Source organism: Stegostoma tigrinum, chromosome 14 (genome assembly GCF_030684315.1).
Source record: "Stegostoma tigrinum isolate sSteTig4 chromosome 14, sSteTig4.hap1, whole genome shotgun sequence".
Taxonomy (NCBI): domain Eukaryota; kingdom Metazoa; phylum Chordata; class Chondrichthyes; order Orectolobiformes; family Stegostomatidae; genus Stegostoma; species Stegostoma tigrinum.
This window is the reverse complement of record NC_081367.1, coordinates 62,584,590-62,608,278: the sequence shown is the minus strand read 5'-3', so window position 1 is coordinate 62,608,278 and position 23,689 is coordinate 62,584,590. Positions and strand designations below refer to the sequence as shown.

The 23,689-nt window shown below is 43.8% G+C and overlaps 1 protein-coding gene across 3 annotated transcripts in view; it reads left to right on the top strand.

The window, feature by feature from the left end:
• The window catches only part of LOC125457448 (neprilysin-like), a 206,318-nt gene that overhangs the window by 122,777 nt on the left and 59,852 nt on the right, over nucleotides 1-23,689 (top strand). For all 3 annotated transcript variants that reach the window (XM_059651202.1, XM_059651203.1, XM_059651204.1), the window contains 4 exons: nucleotides 2,980-3,116; nucleotides 10,986-11,079; nucleotides 12,639-12,767; nucleotides 22,409-22,507. In XM_059651202.1, the coding sequence (XP_059507185.1) occupies nucleotides 2,980-3,116; nucleotides 10,986-11,079; nucleotides 12,639-12,767; nucleotides 22,409-22,507 (459 nt within the window). The remainder of the gene's footprint in view (nucleotides 1-2,979; nucleotides 3,117-10,985; nucleotides 11,080-12,638; nucleotides 12,768-22,408; nucleotides 22,508-23,689) is intronic.

Genomic DNA, 23,689 nt, shown 5'->3' with positions numbered 1-23,689 from the left:
CCAGTGGAGAACCGTATTGCTCCCCATATGCTGAATGCTATGTGCGATATAAAAAAAACTGGCATTCTGAGATTTAAAACTTACAATTGATCTCACATCAATTGCTGTTTATGGAACCAAACAATAAACTTGTATCACCCAGTAGAATTGTCTAACGTCATACAGCCACACAGCACAAAAACAGACCCTTCAGTCCAAAAAATCCAGGCCAACCATTAGCCTAAACTAAACAAGTGCCACCTGCCTGCACTTGACCCATATCCCTCCAAACATTTCTTATTCATGTACTTATCCAAATGTTTTTTAAATATTGTAACTGTACCTACATCCATCACTTCCTCTGGAAGTTCATTCCACTCGCAAACCACTCTATGTGTAAAAATGTTGAACCTCATGCCCTTTTTAAATTTTTCTCCACAGACTTTAAAAAAAGCCCTCTCGTCTTGAAATCCCCCACCATAGGTAAACAATATCTACCATTCACCTCTCCTAATTTTTATAAACTCTAAAAGATTTTTAAACTTCGTACGCTCCAATGATAAAAGTCCTAGCCTATCCAGCCTCCAACTATCACTCAAACCTTCCATTCCTGGCAACATCCTGGTAAATCTTTTCTGGACCCTCTCCGGCTGAATAATATCCTTCATATAATCGCATGACCAGAAATAGACACAGCACTCCAGATACATGACTTCCCAATTCCAATTCTCACAGGTCTGAGCAACGAAGGCAAGTGTGCTAAATGCCTTCCTGACCATCCTGTCTACATGTGATGCAAACTTCAAAGAATTATGTACCCGAAGCACTAGGTTTCTCTGTTCGACAACACTAGGTTAGCAACTTTATTTCTGAAAAATATGATGTTGATTTGTACACTATTCCCCTTGGTACTGAACTCACAACTTGTTGAAAATAGCTGACTGCTTAATTGCTGAACATCTTTTCTGTCTGTTCATGGAATTTTTAGGTAAAATGTGTAAGGAGCTGTGTAAGATAACAAAGTGTGGGGCTGGATGAACACAGCAGGCCAAGCAGCATCTCAGGAGCACAAAAGCTGAAGTTTCGGGCCTAGACCCTTCAACAGAGAAGGGGATGGGGAGAGGGAACTCGAATAAATAGGGAGAGAGGGGGAGGCGGACTGAAGATGGATAGAGGAGAAGATAGGTGGAGAGGAGAGTATAGGTGGGGAGGTAGGGAGGGGATAGGTCAGTCCGGGAAGGACGGACAGGTCAAGGAGGCGGGATGAGGTGGTAGGTAGGAAATGGAGGTGTGGCTTGAGGTGGGAGGAAGGGATAGGTGAGAGGAAGAACAGGTTAGGGAGGCAGAGACAGGCTGGGCCGGTTTTTGTGATGCAGGGAGGGGAGGGGACGAGCTGGGCTGTTTTTGGGATGCAGTGGGGGAAGGGGAGATTTTGAAGCTTGTGAAGTCCACATTGATACCATTGAGCGGCAGGGTTCCCAAGCGGAATATGAGTTGCTGTTCTTGCAACCTTCGGGTGGCAACATTGTGGCACTGCAGGAGGCCCATGATGGACATGTCATCTAAAGAATGGGAGGGGGAGTGGAAATGGTTCGCGACTGGGAGGTGCAGTTGTTTGTTGTGAACCGAGCAGAGGTGTCCTGCAAAGCGGTCACCAAACCTCCACTTGGTTTCACCAATGTAGAGAAAGCCACACTGGATACAATGGATACAATATACCACATTGGCAGATGTGCAGGTGAACATCTGCTTGATGTGGAAAATCATCTTGGGGCCTGGGATGGGGGTGAGGGAGGAGGTGTGGGGGCAAGTGTAGCACTTCCTGCGGTTGCAGGGGAAGGTGCCGGGTGTGGTGGGGTTGGAGGGGAGTGTGGAGCGGACGAGGGAGTCGCGGAGAGAGTGGTCTCTCCGGAAAGCAGACAGGGGTGGGGATGGAAAAATGTCTTGGGTGGTGGGGTCGGATTGTAAATGGCGGAAGTGTCGGAGGTTGATACGTTGTATCCAGAGGTTGGTGGGGTGGTATGTGAGAATGTTGGGGATCCTCTGGGGGCGGTTGTGGCGGGGGCGGGGTGTGAGGGATGTGTTGCGGGAAATGTGGGAGACGCGGTCAAGGGCATTCTCGACCACTGCAGGGGGGATAGTCGTGGTCCTGGAAGAACGTGGACATCTGTGATGTGTGGGAGTGGAATGCCTCATCCTGGGAGCAGATGCGGCGGAGGCAGAGGAATTGGGAATAGGGGATGGAATTTTTGCAGGAGGGTGGGTGGGAGGAGGTGTATTCTAGGTAGCTGTGGGAGTCGGTGGGCTTGAAATGGACATCAGTTTCTAGCTGGTTACCTGAGATGGAGACTGAGAGGTCCAGGAAGGTGAGGGATGTGTTGGAGATGACCCAGGTGAACTTGAGGTTGGGGTGGAAGGTGTTGGTGAAGAGAATGAACTGTTTGAGCTCCTCTGGGGGGCAAGAGGCAGCGCCGATACAGTCATCAATGTACCGGAGGAAGAAGTGGGGTTTGGGGCCTGTGTAGGTGCGGAAGAGGGACTGTTCCACGTAACCTACAAAGAGGCAGGAGCTGTGTACTTGGCTTTTGTGTCAGCGCTTTAATTCACTCTGTACTCAAGCTTCAGGCAGGGCATTGCTATAATTGCTCATCCTTAGTTATACGAAGAAGGTGGTGTCAGCCTGTTGGCTGGGCTCTGTCAGGTGGCAGATAAGAGTCAGCTATGCGGACTGAGACTAGAGTCACATATATAGTCCCAGATCAGTAAGAATTAGAGATTTCCTTCTCTGCAAAGTATTAGTGAACCAGGTAGGTTTAAACAATACCTTGTGTGCTTTACAGCCAGTTTTGGTGCTGACGATGTTTGATATTTCAGTTTCCTTTCTCATGACAGCTTATTGAGTGAATGAATACAAAATATGAAAGAATGGAGTTTTCATTTGTTTTTACTGATTTGTAAATATAAACGTCTGTGTTCCGCTTCTGTGTTTTCTTGATTCAGCAATTCAACTGGAAGAAATTCACCAACAAAATTCTCTCGACTGTGAGTTTGAATGTGACAGAAAATGAGCCAGTTGTTGTTTATGCACCAGAGTATCTTCAGAAGCTAGCACCTATTCTCAGTAAATATAAGCCGAGGTATGTCTGTATGTAAAAATTAACATGATGCAATGTCTATGTGTAGCATTTAATGTAAGCCTCAGGATCAGGCATGTTGGTTGGAGACGCAGCTACAACCTGGAGGTGGGACTTCTATTGAACACCAATCTTGCAGTGAGGTTCCTTTGGGACAAAGAACACCAGGCTTGGCGTATTAGAGTCTGAGGTAATCAATAAAATGGGATTGGTGGGGAACAGATCCTTAACAGCTCTTTCTCCACCCCTTTCATGATGCATAACCCATCAGTCAGGTGGACAATGATGAATGCCAGTTGAACAAGAAACCCCCATCTCCGGGGACAGTTTGCTTTGAGTGCCCCCTGTGATAAAGCATCTACCAACTGTTAGGTCAACACCAGGGTGATGGAAAGAGAAGACCCTTAGATGGATATTAAATGCCCACTTAAAAATCCTGAATTGACAGCAAGGTAGGAAGTGCATCCATGAGCTTTCCTGCCACTGACTTCATTGGGCTGAGGTGGAAAGGTGGTAGGGACCCCTTCAATGTTAGAAATGTAAGCAACTCTAACGGTAAGACAAAACAGTTTCATTGCAGGTAATAGAAGATGAGATAACACAGTGTCAAGCTGGATGAACACGGCAGGCCAAGCAGCATCAGAGGAGCAGGAAAGTTGACGTTTCAGGTCGAGACCCTTCTTCAGAAATGGGGAAGTGGAAGGCGATTCTGAAATAAATAGAGAGAGTTGGGGAGGTGGATAGAAGGCGGATAAAGGAGAAGAAAGGTGGAAAGGAGACAGACAGGTCAAAGAGGCAGGGTTGAAGCTGAATGTCGGTGGGCATTTAGGGAGGGGATAGATTGGCCCAGGCAGGATGGACAGGGCAAGGAGGCGGGATGAGGTTAGTGGGTAGCAGATGGGAGTGGGGCTTGAGGTGGGAGGAGTGGTTAGGACTAGCAGGGCTGGTTTTGGGAAGTGGTTGTGGGAGGGGAGATTTTGAAGCTTGTGAAGTCCACATTGTGGGCTGCAGGCTTCACAAGCGAAATATGAGATACTGTTCCTGCAGCTTTCAGGTGGCGTCATTGTGGCAACGCAGGAGGCCCAGAATGGACATGTTGTCAGAGGAGTGGGAGGGGGTGTTGAAATAGTTTGCGACTGGGAGGTGTAGTTGTTTGTTGCGAATAGAGCGTAGGTGTTCTGCAGTGTGGTCCCCAAGCCTCCGCTTGGTTTCCCTGATGTAGGGGAGAGCACAAGCTCATTGGGCTTTGTAGTTCAGTTGGATAGTTAATGTTCTTTTCTGGTTGAGCAGCAGTGCGAGCGGGAGTTTGGAGCAGGAGCCTGTCGGGAAGCCGGTGAGTCACTGTTTTTTGAACTTATAAAAAGCTTACCTCGTGAATAGGCGGAGGTAAGCTGAGCAGGAGCGGACACGGGACTGGTGAATAAGTGAGGTAATATATTTGTGTGGTTGTGTTACCTGAAACACTACTCAGGTAGTGTCTCCCGACCATCCTCCTCCTCTAACCAAAAAAAAAGGTTCTGTGTGCCTGATTGGTAAGGTAACAAGTTTATTTTTTGTTCTTTATTTTTTAACAGTCTTGGGAATTTGGAATAATGGGAACGGAGGTCAGGGCAGTTGAATGTTCCTCCTGCAGAATGTGGGAGGTAAGGGTCACCGCTAGTGTCCCTGCTGACTACATCTGCAGGAAGTGCACCCAACTCCAGCTCCTTGAAAACCACGTTAGGGAACTGGAGCTGGAGCAGGATGAACTTTGGATCATTCGGGAGGCAGAGGGGGTTATTGAGAGGAGTTACAGGGAGGTAGTCACTCCTCAGGTACAAGAAAAAGGCAGATGGGTTACGGTCAGGGGAGGGAAAGGGAACCGGCAGGCAATGCAGGGATCCCCTTTGGCCATTCCCCTCAACAATAAGTATACCATTTTGGATACTGTTGCGGGGGTCGACTTACCAGGGGAAAGCAGTGGGGCACAGGTCTCTGGCACAGAGTCTGTCCCTGCTGTTCAGAAGGGAAGGGGGAAGAGGAGCAGAGCAGTAGTCATTGGGGACTCCATAGTTAGGGGGATAGATAGGAGGTTCTGTGGGGACGAGAGACACTCACGGTTGGTGTGTTGCCTCCCAGGTGCCAGGGTGCATGATGTCTCTGATCGTGTTTTTGGGATCCTTAAGGGGGAGGGGGTGCAGCCCCAAGTCGTGGTCCACATTGGCACCAACGACATAGGTAGGAAGAAAGATGGGGATTTAAGGCAGAAATTCAGGGAGCTAGGATGGAAGCTGAGAGCTAGGACGAACAGAGTTGTTGTCTCTGGTTTGTTGCCCGTGCCACGTGCTAGTGAGGTGAGGAATAGGGAGAGAGAGGAGTTGAACACGTGGCTACAGGGATGGTGCAGGAGGGAGGGTTTTGGATTCTTGGATAATTGGGGCTCTTTCTGGGGTAGGTGGGACCTCTACAAGCAAGATAGTCTTCACCTGAACCAGAGGGGTACCGATATCCTGGGAGGGGGAAGTTTGCTAAGGCTACTTGGGTGGGTTTAAACTAATTCAGCAGGGGGCTGGGAACCAAAATTGTAGTTCGACTATAGAAAAGGTTGAGAGTAGGGTGGTCCGAAGTAAAGTTTCAGGGACGCAAGATGGCACCAGCAAGCAAGAAGTTGGTTTGAAGTGTGTCTACTTCAACGCCAGGAGCGTCCGGAATAAGGTGGGTGAACTTGCAGCATGGGTTAGTACCTGGGACTTCCCATGTTGTGGCCATTTCGGAGACATGGATAGAGCAGGGACAGGAATGGTTGTTGCAGGTTCCGGGATTTAGATGTTTCAGTAAGAACAGAGAAGATGGTAAAAGACGGGGAGGTGTGGCATTGTTGGTCAAGGACAGTATTACAGTTGCAGAAAGGATGTGTGGGGACTCGTCAACTGAGGTAGTATGGGCTGAGGTTAGAAACACGAAAGGAGAGGTCACCCTGTTGGGAGTTTTCTATAGGCCTCCGAATAGTTCCAGAGATGTAGAGGAAAGGATAGCAAAGATGATTCTCGATAGGAGTGAGAGAGACAGGGTAGTTGTCATGGGGGACTTCAACTTTCCAAATATTGACTGGGAACACTATAGTTCGAGTACTACAGATGGGTCAATTTTTGTCCAGTGTGTGCAGGAGGGCTTCCTGACACAGTATGTAGATAGGCCAACAAGGGGCGAAGCCACATTAGATTTGGTCCTGGGTAATGAGCCTGGCCAGGTGTTAGATTTGGAAGTAGGTGAGCACTTTGGTGATAGCGATCACAATTCTGTTATGTTTACTTTAGTGATGGAAAGGGATAGGTGTATACCACTGGGCAAGAGTTATAGCTGGGGGAAAGGCAATTATGATGAGATTAGGCAAGATTTAGGGAGCATAGGATGGGGAAGGAAACTGCAGGGGATGGGCACATTAGAAATTTGGAGCTTATTCAAGGAAAAGCTCCTGTGTGTCCTGGGTAAGTATGTATCTGTCAGGCAGGGAGGAAGCTGTAGAGCGTGAGAGCCATGGTTTATGAAGAAGGTGGAACCTCTGGTCAAGAGGAAGAAGAAGGCTTATGATAGGATGAGATGTGAAGGCTCAGTTTGGGCGCTTGAGGGCTACGAGGTAGCCAGGAAAGACCTAAACAGAGAGCTCAGAAGAGCCAGGAGGAGACATGAGAAGTTGTTGCTGGATAGGATCAGGGTAAACCCTAAGGCTTTCTATAGGTATGTAAGGAGTAAGAGAATGACAAAGGTAAGATTAGGGCCAAGCAAGTATAGTAGTGGTAAGTTGTGTGTGGAGTCAGATGAGATAGGGGAAGCACTAATGAATATTTTTCAACAGTATTCACGCTAGAAAATGACAATGTTGTCAAGGAGAATACTGAGATACAGGCTACTAGACTAGGTGGGATTGAGGTTCAGAAGGAAGAGGTATTAGAAATCCTACAGAGGGTGAAGATAGATACGTCCCCTGGGCCGGATGGGATTTATCCTAGGATCCTCTGGGAAGCCAGGGATGAGATTGCCGAGCCTTTGCCATTGATCTTTAACTCGTCATTGTCTACAGGAATAGTGCCAGACGACTGGAGGATAGCAAATGTGGTTCCACTGTTCAAGAAGGGGAGTAGAGACTCACAAACCTTATTGAGTTCTTTGAGAAGGTGACCAAACAGGTAGATGAGTGTAAACCGGTTGATGTGGTGTATATGGATTTCAGCAAGGCGTTCGATAAGGTTCTCCACAGTAGGCTATTGTACAAAATGCGGAGGAATGGAATTGTGGGAGATATAACAGTTTGGATCAGAAATTGGTTTGCTGAAAGAAGTCAGAGGGTGGTAGTTGATGAGAAATGTTATTCCTGGAGACTGGTTACTAGTGGTGTACCGCAAGGGTCGGTGTTGGGTCCACTGCTGTTTGTCATTTTTATAAATGACCTGGATGAGGGCAGAGGAGATTTACTAGGATGTTGCCTGGTGTGGAGGGAAGGTCTTATGAGGAAAGGCTGAGGTACTTGAGGCTGTTTTCATTAAAGAGAAGAAGGTTGAGAGGTGACTTAATTGAAACATATAAAATAATCAGAGGGTTAGATAGAGTGGATAGGGAGAGCCTTTTTCCTAGGATGGTGACGGCGAGCATGAGGGAACATAGCTTTAAATTGAGGGGTGAAAGATATAGGACAGATGTCAGAGGTAGTTTCTTTACTCAGAGAGTAGTAAGGGAATGGAACGCTTTGCCTGCAACAGTAGTAGATTCGCCAACTTTAGGTACATTTAAGTCGTCATTGGACAAGCATATGGACGTACATGGAATAGTGTAGGTTAGATGGGCTTGAGATCGGTATGACAGGTCGGCACAACATCGAGGGCTGAAGGGCCTGTACTGTGCTGTAATGTTCTATGTTCTATGTTCTATGTTCTTGTGGTGCAGTGATAGTATCCCTACCTTTTGAGCCTGGAGGCCTGCATTCAGGTCCCACTTGCTCCAGAGTTGGGTCATAACAAGTTCAAGCAGATTGATTAGGAAAAAAAACAGGGATTCTTTTTTCTGGTCTTTGGACATGTAGTGCTGAGAGGTATAGTCAAATTGGAGGGCTTCCTAAAGGGTCTGCTGCTGGGCCTGGCCAAGTTGGCCGTTAACAGAGCCAGATAGTGGAGGGACTCATATCTGCCAACTGTCTGCCCCTTTCCTGTGGCTACCTTTGTGCCAGGGACACTTGGGAGGGAACACTCATTTCCACCAATACTGACAAGTTTTTAAAGAAAAGTGGGCTCCATAGAGGGTGGAGTACCTTCCTTCCCTTCTAACTCCATTTGATTTGCCATCCTGTCTTTCTCTCCCTCACTGTTGGTGCTCTGCATTGCCTTTGCCAGGCATTGCAAATTATTTCATTAGTTGGAAACATGGGTGATTTACTGGTGGTGGACAATTGTTGAAATGTCCTAGAGGTGATTTTAATCATGGTCAGAAAGCCATTTAGTTGTGTGTGATAACTCTTCCAGATATGCGAAAAAAAAAATAAAAATAGAGCTGGGTTCTCAGCCCTGGAAGTTGATTGTTCCTGATTGTCTGCCCCTCATCCATGGCTATGTCCATTCCCGGGTGAATGTGGATAGGGAGCTTGTGGTGTCCAGCAACACCCTTAAGGGAGAAATGCAAGCCATAAGGGTTGGAGAGCAACATTTCTGCTTCCAATTTCATTTTGGTTTAATTTCCCCCCCGTATTCTTTCCTTACACTCCCTCCCTGTATTTGTTATTATTGCACTGCCCCTGGTAGGTAGTGCTTGTTAATTGTTCTTTTAATTTGTAACGTTTGTGATTTGATGATGGTGAAACAAATAACCAGATTTGTGTATGGCATCTTTGAATGAAATAAAGAAAAAGAGTTGGGTTCTTTGCCAGTTGAGAGACAACTCCTGGACAGGGAAAGGATTTAGAAACGAAAGTTGGAAACTGGAGCTTGTGTTCAACAATAGATTTACAATAAAACCTTTCTAAATCTCTGTAAATGTTTTGCTGCCTCTTTCACTAATTTTATATCAGACTGTTAAACAATCTCTACCTTCTGTGCCCTGCCCACCATACTCAATACAGCATTAAGTTCTGTCTTATTTGAGAGAAAGAATGCTGTTCTCACTTAATCCTTCTCAATATTGTACAACCTGCGGAGGAATGAGATTGTGGGAGATATAACAGTTTGGATCAGAAATTGGCTTGCTGAAAGAAGACAGAGGGTGGTGGTTGATGGGAGATGTTCATCCTGGAATCCAGTTACTATTGGTGTACCGCAAGGGTCGGTGTTGGGTCCACTGATGTTCGTCAGTTTTATAAATGACCTGGATGAGGGCGTAGAAGAATGGGTTAGTAAATTTGCAGATGACACTAAGGTCGGTGGAGTTGTGGATAGTGACGAAGGATGTTGTAAGTTACAGAGAGACATAGATAAGCTGCAGAGCTGGGCTTAGAGGTGGCAAACGGAGTTTAATGCAGACAAGTGTGAGGTGATACACTTTGGTAGGAGTAACCAGAATGCAAAGTACTGGGCTAATGGTAAGATTCTTGGTAGTGTAGATGAGCAAGAGATCTCGGTGTCCATGTACAAAGATCCTTGAAAGTTGCTACCCAGGATGACAGGGCTGTTAAGAAGGCATACAGTGTTTTAGCTTTTATTAATAGGGGGATCGAGTTCCGGAACCAAGAGGTTATGCTGCAGCTGTACAAAACTCTGGTGCGGACACACTTGGAGTATTGCGTACAGTTCTGGTCACCGCATTATAAGATGGATGTGGAAGCTTTGGAAAGGGTGCAGAGGAGATTTACTAGGATGTTGCCTGGTATGTAGGGAAGGTCTTATGAGGAAAGGCTGAGGGACTTGAGGCTGTTTTCGTTAGAGGGAAGAAAGTTGAGAGGTGACTTAATTGAGACATATAAGATAATCAGAGGGTTAGATAGGGTGGATAGGGAGAGCCTTTTTCCAAGGATGGTGATGGTGAGCACGAGGGAGCATAGCTTTAAATTGAGGGGTGAAAGATATAGGACAGATGCCAGAGGTAGTTTCTTTACTCAGAGAGTAGTAAAGATATGGAACGCTTTGCCTGCAACGGTAGTAGATTCACCAACTTCAGGTACGTTTAAGTCGTGATTGGATAAGCATATGGACGTACATGGAATAGTGTAGGTTAAATGGGCTTCAGATTGGTATGGCAGGTCGGCACAACATCGAGGGCTGAAGGGCCTGTACTGTGCTGTAATGTTCTATGTTCTATGTTCTAATTACTGTAGCACTTATATAATTATAAATAGAATCAGATAAAAGACCAGGGAAACTCAGTTAAGAAATTGGAAAAAAAAAATTCCTGATTGTTATTCTACAATGACGATGTTCATTTATATAGACACTTTCAAATTGCAAAAGTTAATCCAAAGATTTTCCACCGGACAATGGTTCAATATGGACAATGGTTAAAAAAAAGTCATATTTCAGACAGGCTTAGTTAACGTGGGAAGTTTGAAGAAGGAACGTGAGTTGGAGAGGCTGACAGCTATTACGGCACAAATGACAGTGAAACGCAGGAAGTGGAAGCTGCACAAAAGGCCAGAACTGAATGCTGACAGAGTACTCAAATGTGATGGGACCTGACGAGATCACAGATATAGGGATTCATTTCAGGATATGTTGGGTGTGCATGTCAGTTAAGGACAGGATATTATTTTCATGGTTACTTGTATTGGTTTGCCTAAAAGGCAATATGCTATTCATCATAGTCTGAACTCACAGTTGAGGATTAGCCATCTGAGTGAGATATTAAGTGGGTTTTGGCAGTAATGAAACTGTGCTTCAGTATCCGTTTCATAATACCATTTGCTTATGTGATCTGCAGGGACCTTCAAAACTACATTATTTGGAGGCAGGTGATGGATCTTGTGGGTAGTCTGAGCTCTGCCTACAAGGAGACAAGAGCAGCATTCCGGAAGGTGGGACTGAGATATCTTTCAAATACACATAAGCTGTTCACAGCTTTACCTACAAATGTTGACAAATGTAATTGTCTTTTTTTTATGTGCAAGGGGGCAAAGGAAGGCTGCATTTAGTGTTACCACACACACACAGGGGGTGCTCTCACTGCCTGTGTAGCCTCAGTGCCTGTGATGTCTCTACCACCACCGCCACAGCAAGTTGTCTGCATCAAAGAATAGGAGAAAGAAAATGAGTGTCTTTCAAATGTTTAAAAATCAGCTCAAACACTGGTTCGAATTTTACATAACCCTACAGTGCAGAAAGAGACCATTCAGCCCATCATGTCTACACTAATCCTTCAAACAGCATCCCACCCAGACCCACCACTCTATCTTACCCCTGTAACCTTACATTTACCACGGCTAATCCACCCTTCCCTGGACACTATAGGACAATTTGGCATGACCAATCCACCTGGTATTTTGGCAGGAAACTGGAGCACCCAGTGGAATCCCACGCAAACACAAACAGAACATACAAATTCCATGTAGACAAACACCCAAAGCTAGAATTGAACCCGGGTCCCTGGTACTGTGAGGCAGCTAACCACTGAGTCATTGGAATGAGATTTGCTGACCATTCCACTTCCAAGACATGCCCACTGCACTCCCTAGCCGCCACTGCCTCCTTTTCACTTATGCCTGTGCTCCTCTGCAGTTCATTGCCTCCAGAGTAAGCAAGTGGAGTGCTGAGGTGAAGCATCGAGTGGGGGCAGCAGGGTGCTGAACAGGAGAGTGGGGCATTGAACAGGGGAGCAGGGCACGTGGTGGAGTATGGTTCTTCCAGTGCCATCGACTGCACTCATACACAGATGGTAGAGATGATGTTGGGCTTCCAGCGCCAAGGTGTACATCAGTGGCACTGCCATGCTGTACCAGTGCATTGGCAGCTGGTACACCTGAAATTGAATTGGGAGAAAAACATCAGAAATGCAATCCACAGTGACATCTACAGTTCAGAGCCTGAAATTACACCATTGTTGACATTGCAAAACTGAATGGCAATTGTTGACACAGCAATTGACAGTGGTAAATGTTAGCAGTATTAACATTGCGCAGTTTATAAACACCAGTATACATTCTCAGCACATTTTTCAACAAAAATACTATGCGGAGAAATGTACAATGTTCTGCCAATTCACTATTACTCACTTTTCGTTCTCAGAAAGTTGAAATGTACCCAAACTGGTTTATAATGGAAACTGTAGACATTTTTCATAACTACATCCTCTTCAAATGCTCATTAATGATTTGTTAGACTTATGGGGAAGCATGTATTGCTGATTTGATTCTACTCCATCTTGGATGTCACACAAGGAACTGGCAGCAGTTTTCGTCGGATTAATACAGCCCAGTGGAATCAGTCTTTCAAATATAAATATTTTACCGAGATAATAGGAACTGTCGATGCTGGAGAATCTGAGTTAACACGGTGTGAAGCTGGATGAACACAGCAGGCTATGCAGCATCAGGTAAATATTTTACCTCACATTTCTCTTTTGTTTTGCATCACGCAGGCTCTTTATGGCACAACGTCAGAGAATGCAGTGTGGAGAAAGTGCGCAAACTATGTCAACAGCAACATGGACAAGGCTGTAGGACGGCTATACGTGGACGAAGCTTTTGCTGGGGAGAGCAAGAAAATGGTAATATTATTCCTCAGTTAAAATGCCATAAGAGGTTTGAGATTTTTAAATAGTTGTATGAAGGCATATTAAAAAGGCTGCTCACCACCACCTTCTCAAGGACAATCCTGGGTGGGAAATTTGATAGTGCTATTTGGGTGGATTTAAACTAGCTCAGAAGTGGGATGGGAAACTGAGGTGTAGTTCTACTACACAGGAGGATGAGCATAGGGAGGGCATGGTCAGGACCTCACTGTCACAGGAGTTGCTGGCAGACAGCAAGCTGGATTGAAGTGTGTCTACGTTAATGCCAGGAGTATCTGGAATAAGGTAGGTGAGCTTGCAGTATGGATAGGTACCTGGGACTTTGATGTTGTGGCCATTTCGGAGACACGGATAGAGTAGGGTCAGGAATGGATGTTGCAGGTTCCAGGGTTTTTTGCAGGTTCCCATTAAGGTCAGGGAAGGTGGTAAAAGAGGGGGAGGTGTGGCTTTGTTAGTTAAGGACAGCATAACGGTGGCTGAAAGAACTTTTGATGAGGACTTGTCGACTGAGGTGGTATGGGCTGAGGTCAGAAACAGGACAGGAGAGGTAATACTGCTGGGAGTTTTTTATAGGCCCCCACAAGGTTCCAGGGATGTAGAGGAGAGGATCGGCAAAACTATTCTGGGCAGGAGTGAACGCAGCAGGGTGGTCATTATGGGAGACTTTAACTTCCCTAACATTGACTGGAAATGCGATAACTCTAGTAAATCGCGTGGGTCAGTTTTTGTGCAATGTGTGCAGGAGAGTTTCCTGACTCATCATGTCGAAGGGCCAACAAGAGAGGAGGCCACCACTGGATCTGGTACTTGGTAATGAACCCGGCCAGGTGTTTGATTTAGTGGTAGGTGAGCACTTTGGAGAGAGTGACCATGATTCGGTTATGTTTACTTTAGTAATGGAAAGGGATAGGAACATGCCACAGGGCAAGAGTTATAGATGGGGGAAGAGCAATTACAATGCAATTACGCAAGACTTAGGAGGCATAGAATGGGTTAACAAAATGCAGGGGATGGGGTCAATCGAAACGTGGAGCTGGTTTAAGGAACAGATATTGCATGTCCTTGATAGGTATGTCCCTGTCAGGCAGAGAGGAAGCGATAAGGTAAGGGAACCGTGGTTTACTAAAGAAATTGTATCTCTTGTTAAGCAAAAGAGGGAGGCTTATGTGACAATGAGACGAGATGGTTCAGGTGAGGCAATGGAGAGTTACAGATTAGCTTGGAAGGATTTAAAGAGAGAGTTAAGAAGAGTAAGGAGGGGGCATGAGCAGACATTGGCAGGTAGAATAAAGGAGAACCCTAAAGCTTTCTATAGGTATGTGAGGAATAAGAGAATGACGAGGGTAGGAATAGGCCAGTCAAAAACAGAAGTGGGAAGTTGTGTGAGGACCCTGTGGAGATTGGAGAGGTGCTAAATGATTATTTCTCATCTGTTTTCACTGATGAACAGGAGAATATTGTAGAGGAGATGACTGAGTTACGGACTACTAGAATTGAAAGGATTAAGGTTAGTAAGGAGGAGGTGTTATCAATTTGAGAAGGTATGAAGGTAGGTAAATCCCCTGGGCCAGATGGGAATTTTCCGAGTATTATCTGGGAAGCTAGGGAGGAGGTGGCGGAGCCTTTGGCCTTGATCTTTGAGTCATCATTGTCTACAGGTTTAGTACCAGAGGACTGGAGGATTGCAAATGTTGTGCTCTTGTTTAAGAAGGGCAGTAGGGATGACCCAGGTAATTATAGACCTGTGAGCCTTACGTCTGTTGTAGGAAAAGTTTTGGAAAAGATTATAAGAGATAGGATTTATAATTATCTAGCAAGCAACAATTTGATTGGAGTTAGTCAGCATGGATTCGTCAAGGGCAGGCCGTGTCTCATAAACCTCATTGAGTTTTTTGAAAGGTGACCAAGCATGTGAGTGAGGGAAGGGCAGTTCACGTGGTGTCCATGGACTTCAGTAAAGCCTTTGATAAGGTTCCACATGGTAGGCTATTGGAGAAAATACAGAGGCACGGGATTGAGGGAGATTTAACAGTTTGATTAGAAACTGGCTTTCTGTAAGAAGGCAACGAGTGGTGGTTGATGGAAAATATTACGCCTGGAGTCAGGTCACTAGTGGTGTGCCTCAAAGATCTGTTTTGGGACCACTGCTATTTGTCATTTTTATAAATGACTTGGACGCAGGCATAGGTAGATGGGTTAGTAAGTTTGCAGATGACACTAAAGTCGGTGGAGTGGTGGACAGTGTGGAAGAATATTGCAGGTTGCAGGGAGACTTGGATAAACTGCAGAATTGGGCTGAAAGGTGGCAAGTGGAGTTTAATATGGATAAATATGAGGTGATTCACTTTGAGAGGAATAATAGGAAGGCAGGACACAAGGTCAGTGGAAAGATTCCTGGTAGTGTGGATGTGCAGAGGGATCTTGGTGTCCATATACATGGATCCCTGAAAGTTGCCACCAGGTTGATTTGAGCTGTTAAGAAGACTTACGGTGTGTTAGGTTTTATTGGTAGAGGGATTGAGTTCCGGAGCCGTGATGTCATGCTGCAACTGTACAAAATGCTAGTGCGGCCTCATTTGGAATATTGCGTGCAGTTCTGGTCGCCCCATTACAGGAGGGATGTGGAAGCATTGGAAAAGGTGCAAAGGAGATTTACCAGGATGTTGCCTGATCTGGAGCACAGGTCCTGTGAAGAAAGGCTGAGGGACTTGGGTCTATTCTGATTGTTGAGAAGGAGGCTAAGAGGGGATTTAATAGAGACATACAAGATGATCAGAGGATTAGACGGGGTGGACAGTGAGAGTCTTTTTCCAAGGATGATGACTTCAGCTTGTACAAGGGGGCATAGCTACAAATTGAGGGGTGATAGATTGAAGACAGATGTCAGAGGCAGGTCTTTACTCAGAGAATGGTAAGGGTGTGAAACGCCCTGTCTGCCATTGTAGTTAACTTAGCCACATTAGGGGCATTTAAACAGTCCCTGGATAAGCATATGGATAATGATGGGATAATGTAGGGGGAGGGTCTTAGATTAGCTCACAGGTCGGTGCAACATCGAGGGCTAAAGGGCCTGTTCTGCGCTGTATTGTTCTACGTTCTAGGTTCTATAAATGCTGCCCCAGTCAGTGATGTCCACATCCCACAAATAGCTTAAAAAAAAAGGATTTGCCACTGGAAGATCCAAGCTTCCAGCATAAATAGAATTTGGCATTGAGCAAATACAGATGTTTGCAGTTCTAAATCTGCTGTTAAATTCTTGAAAAAATGGTCTGTACAAGTGTTCCAATTGTCGGTATTTTAGCAGATTTGTGAATAACTTGTTGCTGTCCACAATATGCTGGAAAGCAGGACCTTCAGGAGAACTATACTTCCTAATAAGGCCAAGCAACAGAGACCTATCATATGCAAACCATTTAAATTTTATTGCCAAAACCCCTCTGTTGGAAGCTACCAGTTAGAAGTTTTTTTTAACCATCAATTCAACTCAATGAAAGAAAAGACTTCCTTTTTCTCTAGCACCTTTATTTAACCATGGGTATCCCAATCGAATACTTTTGAAGTGCTGTCAATTTAGGAAACACAGCACTCGAGTTACATATCGCACTCTCCCACTATTAGCTATGTAATATGGACCAGATAATCTGTTTTAGAAGAAAAGTCAAGTAGGTTGAATCTATACTCATTGATGTTTAAAAAATTGAGAGATTGTCTGAGTGAAACATAAAAGATTCAAGGGAGCCTGCTGGCTTGGTTGGTAAAATGTCAGACTTTAAACCTTGCAGGCAAGAGTTCAAACCCCTGCCTGGATGTCATTTTGTGGGTGGCATGTGGGTCAGTGATAAACAATACTGTCTCACAGTGCCAGGGAACTGGGCACCATTCCAGCGTCAGGTAACTGATTGTGTAGCGTTTATATGTTCCCCCTTTATCTGTGTGGGTTTCGTCCCACGCCCAAAGATGTGCAGGTTAGGTGGATTGGCCATTTTGAATTGCCAGTTGTATCCAGAGATGTGCAGGCTAGGTGGTTAGCCATGGTAAATGCAGATTTACAGGGATAGGTCTGGGAGCTAGACCTGGATGGGATGCTCTTCAGAGTGGTGGTGCAGACTTGATGGGTCAAGTTGCCTCTTTCAGAACAGTAGAGATTCAGAGGTGACTTGATAGGATGAAGGCTGAAAGAATGTTTTTCCCTGTGAACTAAAGTAAATATGAAAAGCTACATTGTTATTGAAGAGCCGTCAAACTTGATAATGTAATAGCTGTTCCATGTAGTTCTCCTTTCAAGCCTTACCTTTTAATTTCTTATCAGCTAACTACAGAGCTTATTGTTGTAATGTTTGGAATGAAAGCATGATTAGGCAGATGACAACAAATATTTTTACTGGCACCACATTGTCTGTATTAACTGCAAAGATGTAAACAAGCCCATGGGCAAATATGTATTTTAAAAAACCACTCATGGACATCATCGGTATTTTTGAAAGAAGAAAGAATAGCGACTGGCAAGTAATTAATCAATAGGGTCATCATAATAGCCTGAATAATTAGTTAAAGGTTAACTGTATTTTTATCAGAAATAAAGACCCTGCCTCTGTCAATGTATGGAGAGACATGGCATCAACAGAACACAATAATCAATTCATATTGAGCTCCAAAACTTTGTGCCCAACAGATAGACTTTGTGACAGCCATATAATATTTGAAACAAATATTCTCCTAAGTATTTATCTACGAATCATTTACCCTCACTTTTGAATTAGCAGTCCTATTAATTCCAACATTTGTCATATAACAGCAACTTGAAATAATGTTCATTTTGGACTTAACTAGGATAGAGAACCAAAGTTGTGAAACTGCACTCCTGCTGAAGATTCTCACCTGGAGGAGGGGCTGATCAGGGTATTATGTGTCATGGGCATTGTGCATGTTTCACTCACTCCTAAATGTTCGGCCATTAAAATCAATGGATGAGATTTTTTGATCATTTCTTACTTCATCAGTTCTTTGATGGTTTTTTTTTAAATTTGTTTTTATGATGCTATTGGCTAAGCATGTCCCTGCCAAAGGGCAGTTAGAATCAATAAGACCATAAGACCATAAGACATAGGAGTGGAAGTAAGGCCATTCGGCCCATCAAATCCACTCTGCCATTTAAATCATGACTGATGGGCATTTCAACTCCACTTACCCGTGCTGTCCCCGTAGCCCTTGATTCCTTCTGAGATCAAGAATTTATCGATCTCTGCCTTGAAGGCATCCAACGTTCCAGCATCCACTGCACTCCGTGGCAATGAATTCCACAAGCCCACCACTCTCTGGCTGAAGAAATGTCGTCTCGTTTTAGTTTTAAATTTATCCCCTCTAATTTTAAGGCTGTGCCCACGGGCCCTAGTCTCCCCACCTAACAGAAACAACTTCCTAGCGTCCACCCCTTCTCAGCCATACATTATCTTGTAAGTTTCTATAAGATCTCCCCTCAACCTTCTAAACTCTAATGAGTACAATCCCAGCATCCTTAGCCATTCATCATACGTTAAACCTACCATTCCAGGGATCATCCGTGTGAACCTCTGCTGGACACGCTCCAGCACTGGTATGTCCTTCCTTAGGTGTGGGGCCCAAAATTGGACACAGTATTCTAAATGGGGCCTAACTAGAGCTTTATAAAGCTTCAGAAGCACATCGCTGCTTTTATATTCCAACCCTCTTGAGATAAACAACAACATTACATTCGCTTTCTTAATCACAGACTCTACCTGCAAGTTAACCTTTAGAGAATCCTGGACCAACACTCCCAGATCCCTTTGTACTTCTGCTTTGTGACTTTTCTCACCGTTTAGAAAATAGCCCATGCCTGTATTCTTTTTTCCAAAGTGCAAAACCTCACATTTGCTCACATTGAATTTCATCAACAATTTCCTGGACCACTCTCCTAAACTGTCTAAATCTTTCTGCAGCTTCCCCACCTCCTCAGTACTACCTGCCTGTCCACCTATCTTCGTATCATCGGCAAACTTCGCCAGAATGCCCCAGGTCCCTTCATCCAGATCATTAATATATGCGGCCCCAACACGGAACCCTGCGGGACACCACTCGTCACCGCTTGCCATTCCGAAAAAGAGCCTTTTATCCCAACTCTCTGCCTTCTGTCAGACAGCCAATTCTCAATACAAGCCAGTAGCTCACCTCAAACACCATGGGCCCTTACCTTGATTAGCAGCCTCCCATGAGGCACCATATCAAAGGCCTGTTGGAAGTCTAGATCGATAACATTTACTGGGTTTCCCTGGTCTAACATACTTGTTACCTCTTCAAAGAATTCTAACATGTTTGTCAAGCACAACCTCTCCTTACTAAATCCATGCTGACTTGTTTGAATCTGACCCTGCACTTCCAGGAATTTAGAAATCTCATCCTTGACAACGGATTCAAGAATTTTACCAACTACCGAGGTTAGGCTAATCGGCCTATAATTTTCCATCTTTTGCCTTAATCCTTTCTTAAACAAGGGGGTTACAACAGCAATTTTCCAATCATCTGGGACTTTCCCTGACTCCAGTGACTTTTAAAAGATCACAACCAAAGCCTCTGCTATTTCCTCAGCCACCTCCCTCAGAACTCTAGGATGTAAGCCATTGTGGCCAGGAGATTTATCAGTTTTTAGACCTTTTAGCCTTTCTAGCACCTTCTCTTTTGTAATGCCTACCATACTCAACTCTGCACCCTGATTCTCCTTAATTGTTGGGATATTACTCATGTCTTCCACTGTGAAGACTGATGCAAAGTACTTATTAAGTTCTTCAGCTATTTCCTTATCTCCCATCACTAGCTTTCCAGCATCAATTTGGAATGGCCCAATATCTATTTTTGCCTCTCGTTTGTTCCTTATGTATTGAAAAAAGCTTTTACTATCATTTCTAATATTATAGCTAGCCTACCTTCATATTTGATCCTCTCCTTCCTTATTGCTCTCTTTGTTATCCTCTACTTGATTTTGTAGCCTTCCCAATCTTCTGATTTCCCAGTGCTCTTGGCCACTTTATAGGCTGTCTCTTTTTCTTTGATATATTTCCTGACTTCCTTTGTCAGCCATGGCTGTCTAATCCCACCCTGGATAATCTTTCTTTTCTTTGGGATGAACCTCTGTACTGTGTCCTCAATTACACCCAGAAACTCCTGCCATTGTTTGCTCTACTGTCTTCCCTGCTAGGCTCTGCTTCCAGTCGATTTTCGTCAATTCCTCTCTCATGTCCCTGTAATTACCTTTACTTAACTGTAACACCATTACATCCGATTTTGCCTTCTCTCTTTCAAACTGCAGACTGAACTCGACCATATTATGATCACTGCCTCCTAAGTGTTCCCTTACCTTCAGGTCTTTTATAAAGTCTGGCTCATTACATAGCACTCAGTCCAGAATATCCTGCTCTCTTGTGGGCTCCATCACAAGCTGTTTCAAAAAGCCATCCTGCAAACATTCCATGAATTCCCTTTTTTTGGATCCACCAGCAACATTATTCACCCAATCCACCTGCATATTGAGTGAACAACGTTGCTGTGGGCCCAGAGTCACATATAGGCCAGACTAAGTAAAGGTGGCAGATTTCCTTCCCCACAGGACATTGCTGAACCTGATGCATATAGAATGTTAACCTGAGGTTCTGGACTACTAGCCCAGTGGCTTTACCTGGATGTCACAGTATGGATTTGGATCAGTGAAGTAATGAGCATGTAAAGAACGTTTTGTAGCCTGTTCTACCTTAGTGCATTAATCATGTCCAGTAATTCAAGAGATTATCAATGTGTCTTTTTTCTTGGATGATACTTCAAACCAAGCCCTCATGTGGAGATGATCCATGATATAAATTTGAAGAAGGAAAGGGGAGTTATCTCTAGCGTCCCTTCCAATGTTAATCTCTCGAACAACTTCACCACAACTGATTATCTGATTATTATCGCATTCTTATTTGTGGAAAGCTTCCTATGCATTAATTGGCTGTGTATTTCTCACATTGCAAAAGTGAGTACGGTTCACGTGTGCACCCTCAACTGCAAACCACTTTGGGACATCCAGATACCTTGAAAATTTTGTATAAATGCAAACCTTTTCCTTTTTTTACACTTCATTATGTATTGTAAATGAACTTATCTGCAGCAAAGGAATACAAGAACAGATGTAGGCCTTACAGATCCAAAGATAATCGATATCATTCTTCAGTGATTCGATTCTCACCTTAGGTTCAATGTTCTCCAGCATTTGCTATTCAAGAGCTTTTGTCATTGCCACCTTTCCTTAAGTCAACTTCATTGTCAGGAACCACAAGTAAATGCCTAAAAATGATTTCTCTGCTATAGATCAGAGTTTCTTTTATTTCTAACCCTAACGCTATTAGCCTCCACATTGTCAGGACTTTTGACATATCGACTTTTTTGGTAACCTAGTCCAGCTATGTGGCAAGAGTATATTACTGATTTCTTGCACTGAAATGAGAACTTATATTATCAGCAGACACTTGAAAATGGAAACAGTGCTTTCCAGGTTCAGTCCTGGGCTACCGCCTATTGTGGCCATGTGTCTATATTTTAGTTTGCTTAAAATGAAGGTTCCAGGTCATGCCTTCAACAAATAAGATAACTTCCATGATCATATATGTATCAACTCCAATTCAAGCCTGTACAACAATGAATTACATTTTGATCAATATCATAAGACCAATTCTCCACCTTTGTTGTATCAATTCATTTCGGTGTTACTACTTTTTGATTGATGTCCAGAAACAGTAGCTTTTTCTGAGAGAACCATGAGATACACAACCTATAAATTAATTTCCATTCCCCTTTTCTGTGGACAAGTTCTTCCTGGCATCATCCCTGAATGCCTATCTCTAATTTGACAGTTCTGTCCCCTTGCTCTGGAGGAATTAACTTTTTTCCTGTCAGTCTGTCTATCTATCTATCTATCCAAATTGTCCTTTGTAACACGTTCCAGTGATTTCATTAATGAGAAGAGTGTAGCTGTCATATTTCTCCAGGATCTCAAATGTACCAGTACCGGCAGAGAAAGTGGACAAGGGCTTTACAAATATCACTGCCTTTGGAAAGATTCACACAGTAGAAACATTTACTGGCAACTTATCTCAATGTCAATACCTCCCACATAACTTTACAACTGCTTAGTACTGTTTGTGCCTGGAGCATTTCTTTGTAAAATCTATCCCCACGATTTCAACGTCTCCTTGTCAACTCGGTCATGCTCTGACCATGGGCTATTGTGCCTGTTCTTACTCTATTGATCCAATTAGTCACTGTTTTGCTCTTTCCTTCTAGTTCTTTTCAAATATTCATCCATTTCCCTTTTGATATTTACAGAAGTCTTTCTGCTATTCTAGTGATTCCTGTACAAATCTCCCCAACAATTAAATTCTGAACTTTCTTGTAACTAACGTGTGCCTTTGTTGTGTGATGATTCTTGACCTTCTTTCAAAGGGAAACAGTTTCTCCCTCACTTCTTAATCTTGCTCAATGTTTAGTTTGATTATCTTTTAATGTTCCCATTTAATCTTACTTGTGTGTCATCTGAATGTGGTGAATATTTTGTTTTTTAATTGCTCCTCCAGGTTGAAGAACTGATTGAGCAGATTCGAGAAGTTTTCGTACAGAATTTGCATGAGCTCAGTTGGATGGACGAGGAGACCAAAAAGAAAGCAGAAGAAAAGGTATGCAGTTATAGCCATCTGTTCTACTGAGGCTTTCAGAACTTTGAAAGGATTTTTTAACATTTTAAGTGTTATTGTATGTAATGTGACATCAGTGGCAAAGTGAGCATCTGTTGCCCAAACCAAATGATTAAGAAGTTAAAAAGTGATCAAAAAGGCATTTAGCACACTTGCCTTCATTCCTCAGACCTTTGAGTACAGGAGTTGGAATGTCATGTTGAGTTTGCATAGGACGTTGGTGAGGCTTCTTTTGGAGTACTGTATGCAGTTCTGATCACCTGTTATAGGTAGGATGTTATTAAGCTGGAGAGGGTTCAGAAAAAAAATTACTAGGACATTAACAGGAATAGAAGGCTTGATTTATAGGGAGAGACTGGGACTTTTTCCATTGGAGGGTAGGAGGTTGAGCGGTGACCTAATAGAGGTTTATAAAATCATGAGATGTATAGATAATGTGAATGGCAGATGTCTTTTCCCTAGGGTTGGGGATTTCAAGATGAGGGGGAATATTTTTCAAGTAAGAGGATAAAGATTTAGAAAAGAAATGAACGGCAACTTTTTCACACAGACAGTGGTTTGGTGTGAAATGAACTTCCAGAGGAAGTGGTGGATGCAGGTACTGATACAGCATTTAAAAAAAAACATTTTGATAAGTATATGTATAAGAAAGGTGTTGAGGGGTATGGGCCAAATGCCGGCAAGTGGGACTAGTTTATTTTGGGATTATGGCTGGCATGATCAAAATGTCAGTTTCCATGCTGTATGATCCTATTTCTCTACATTGTCAATGAGAAGGTGGCATAAAGCTTCCTCCTTCAACTACCTGCAGTCCATGTAGAGCAGGTATGAGTGCACTAATGGAGGGAGAGCAATGTTACTGGACTAGTCATCCAGTAATGCTTTGGGTAACAGGGATTCAAATCCTACCACAGAAGATGGTAGAATTTAAATTTAACCAATAAATCTGGAGTTCTAAAAGTTGCTCTGAGAAATTGTGATCATAAAGCTGTCATAGATTTTTGTTAAATCCCTTCGATTCACTAATGCCTTTTTAGTAAAGGAAATCCTTCATCCCATTCTAGCCGATACGTGACTTCCAGATGCACAGCAGTATATATTTTACTCTTAAATGCCCTCTGAAATGGCAATCAGATCACAGGCAACAAATGCTGACCTTACCAG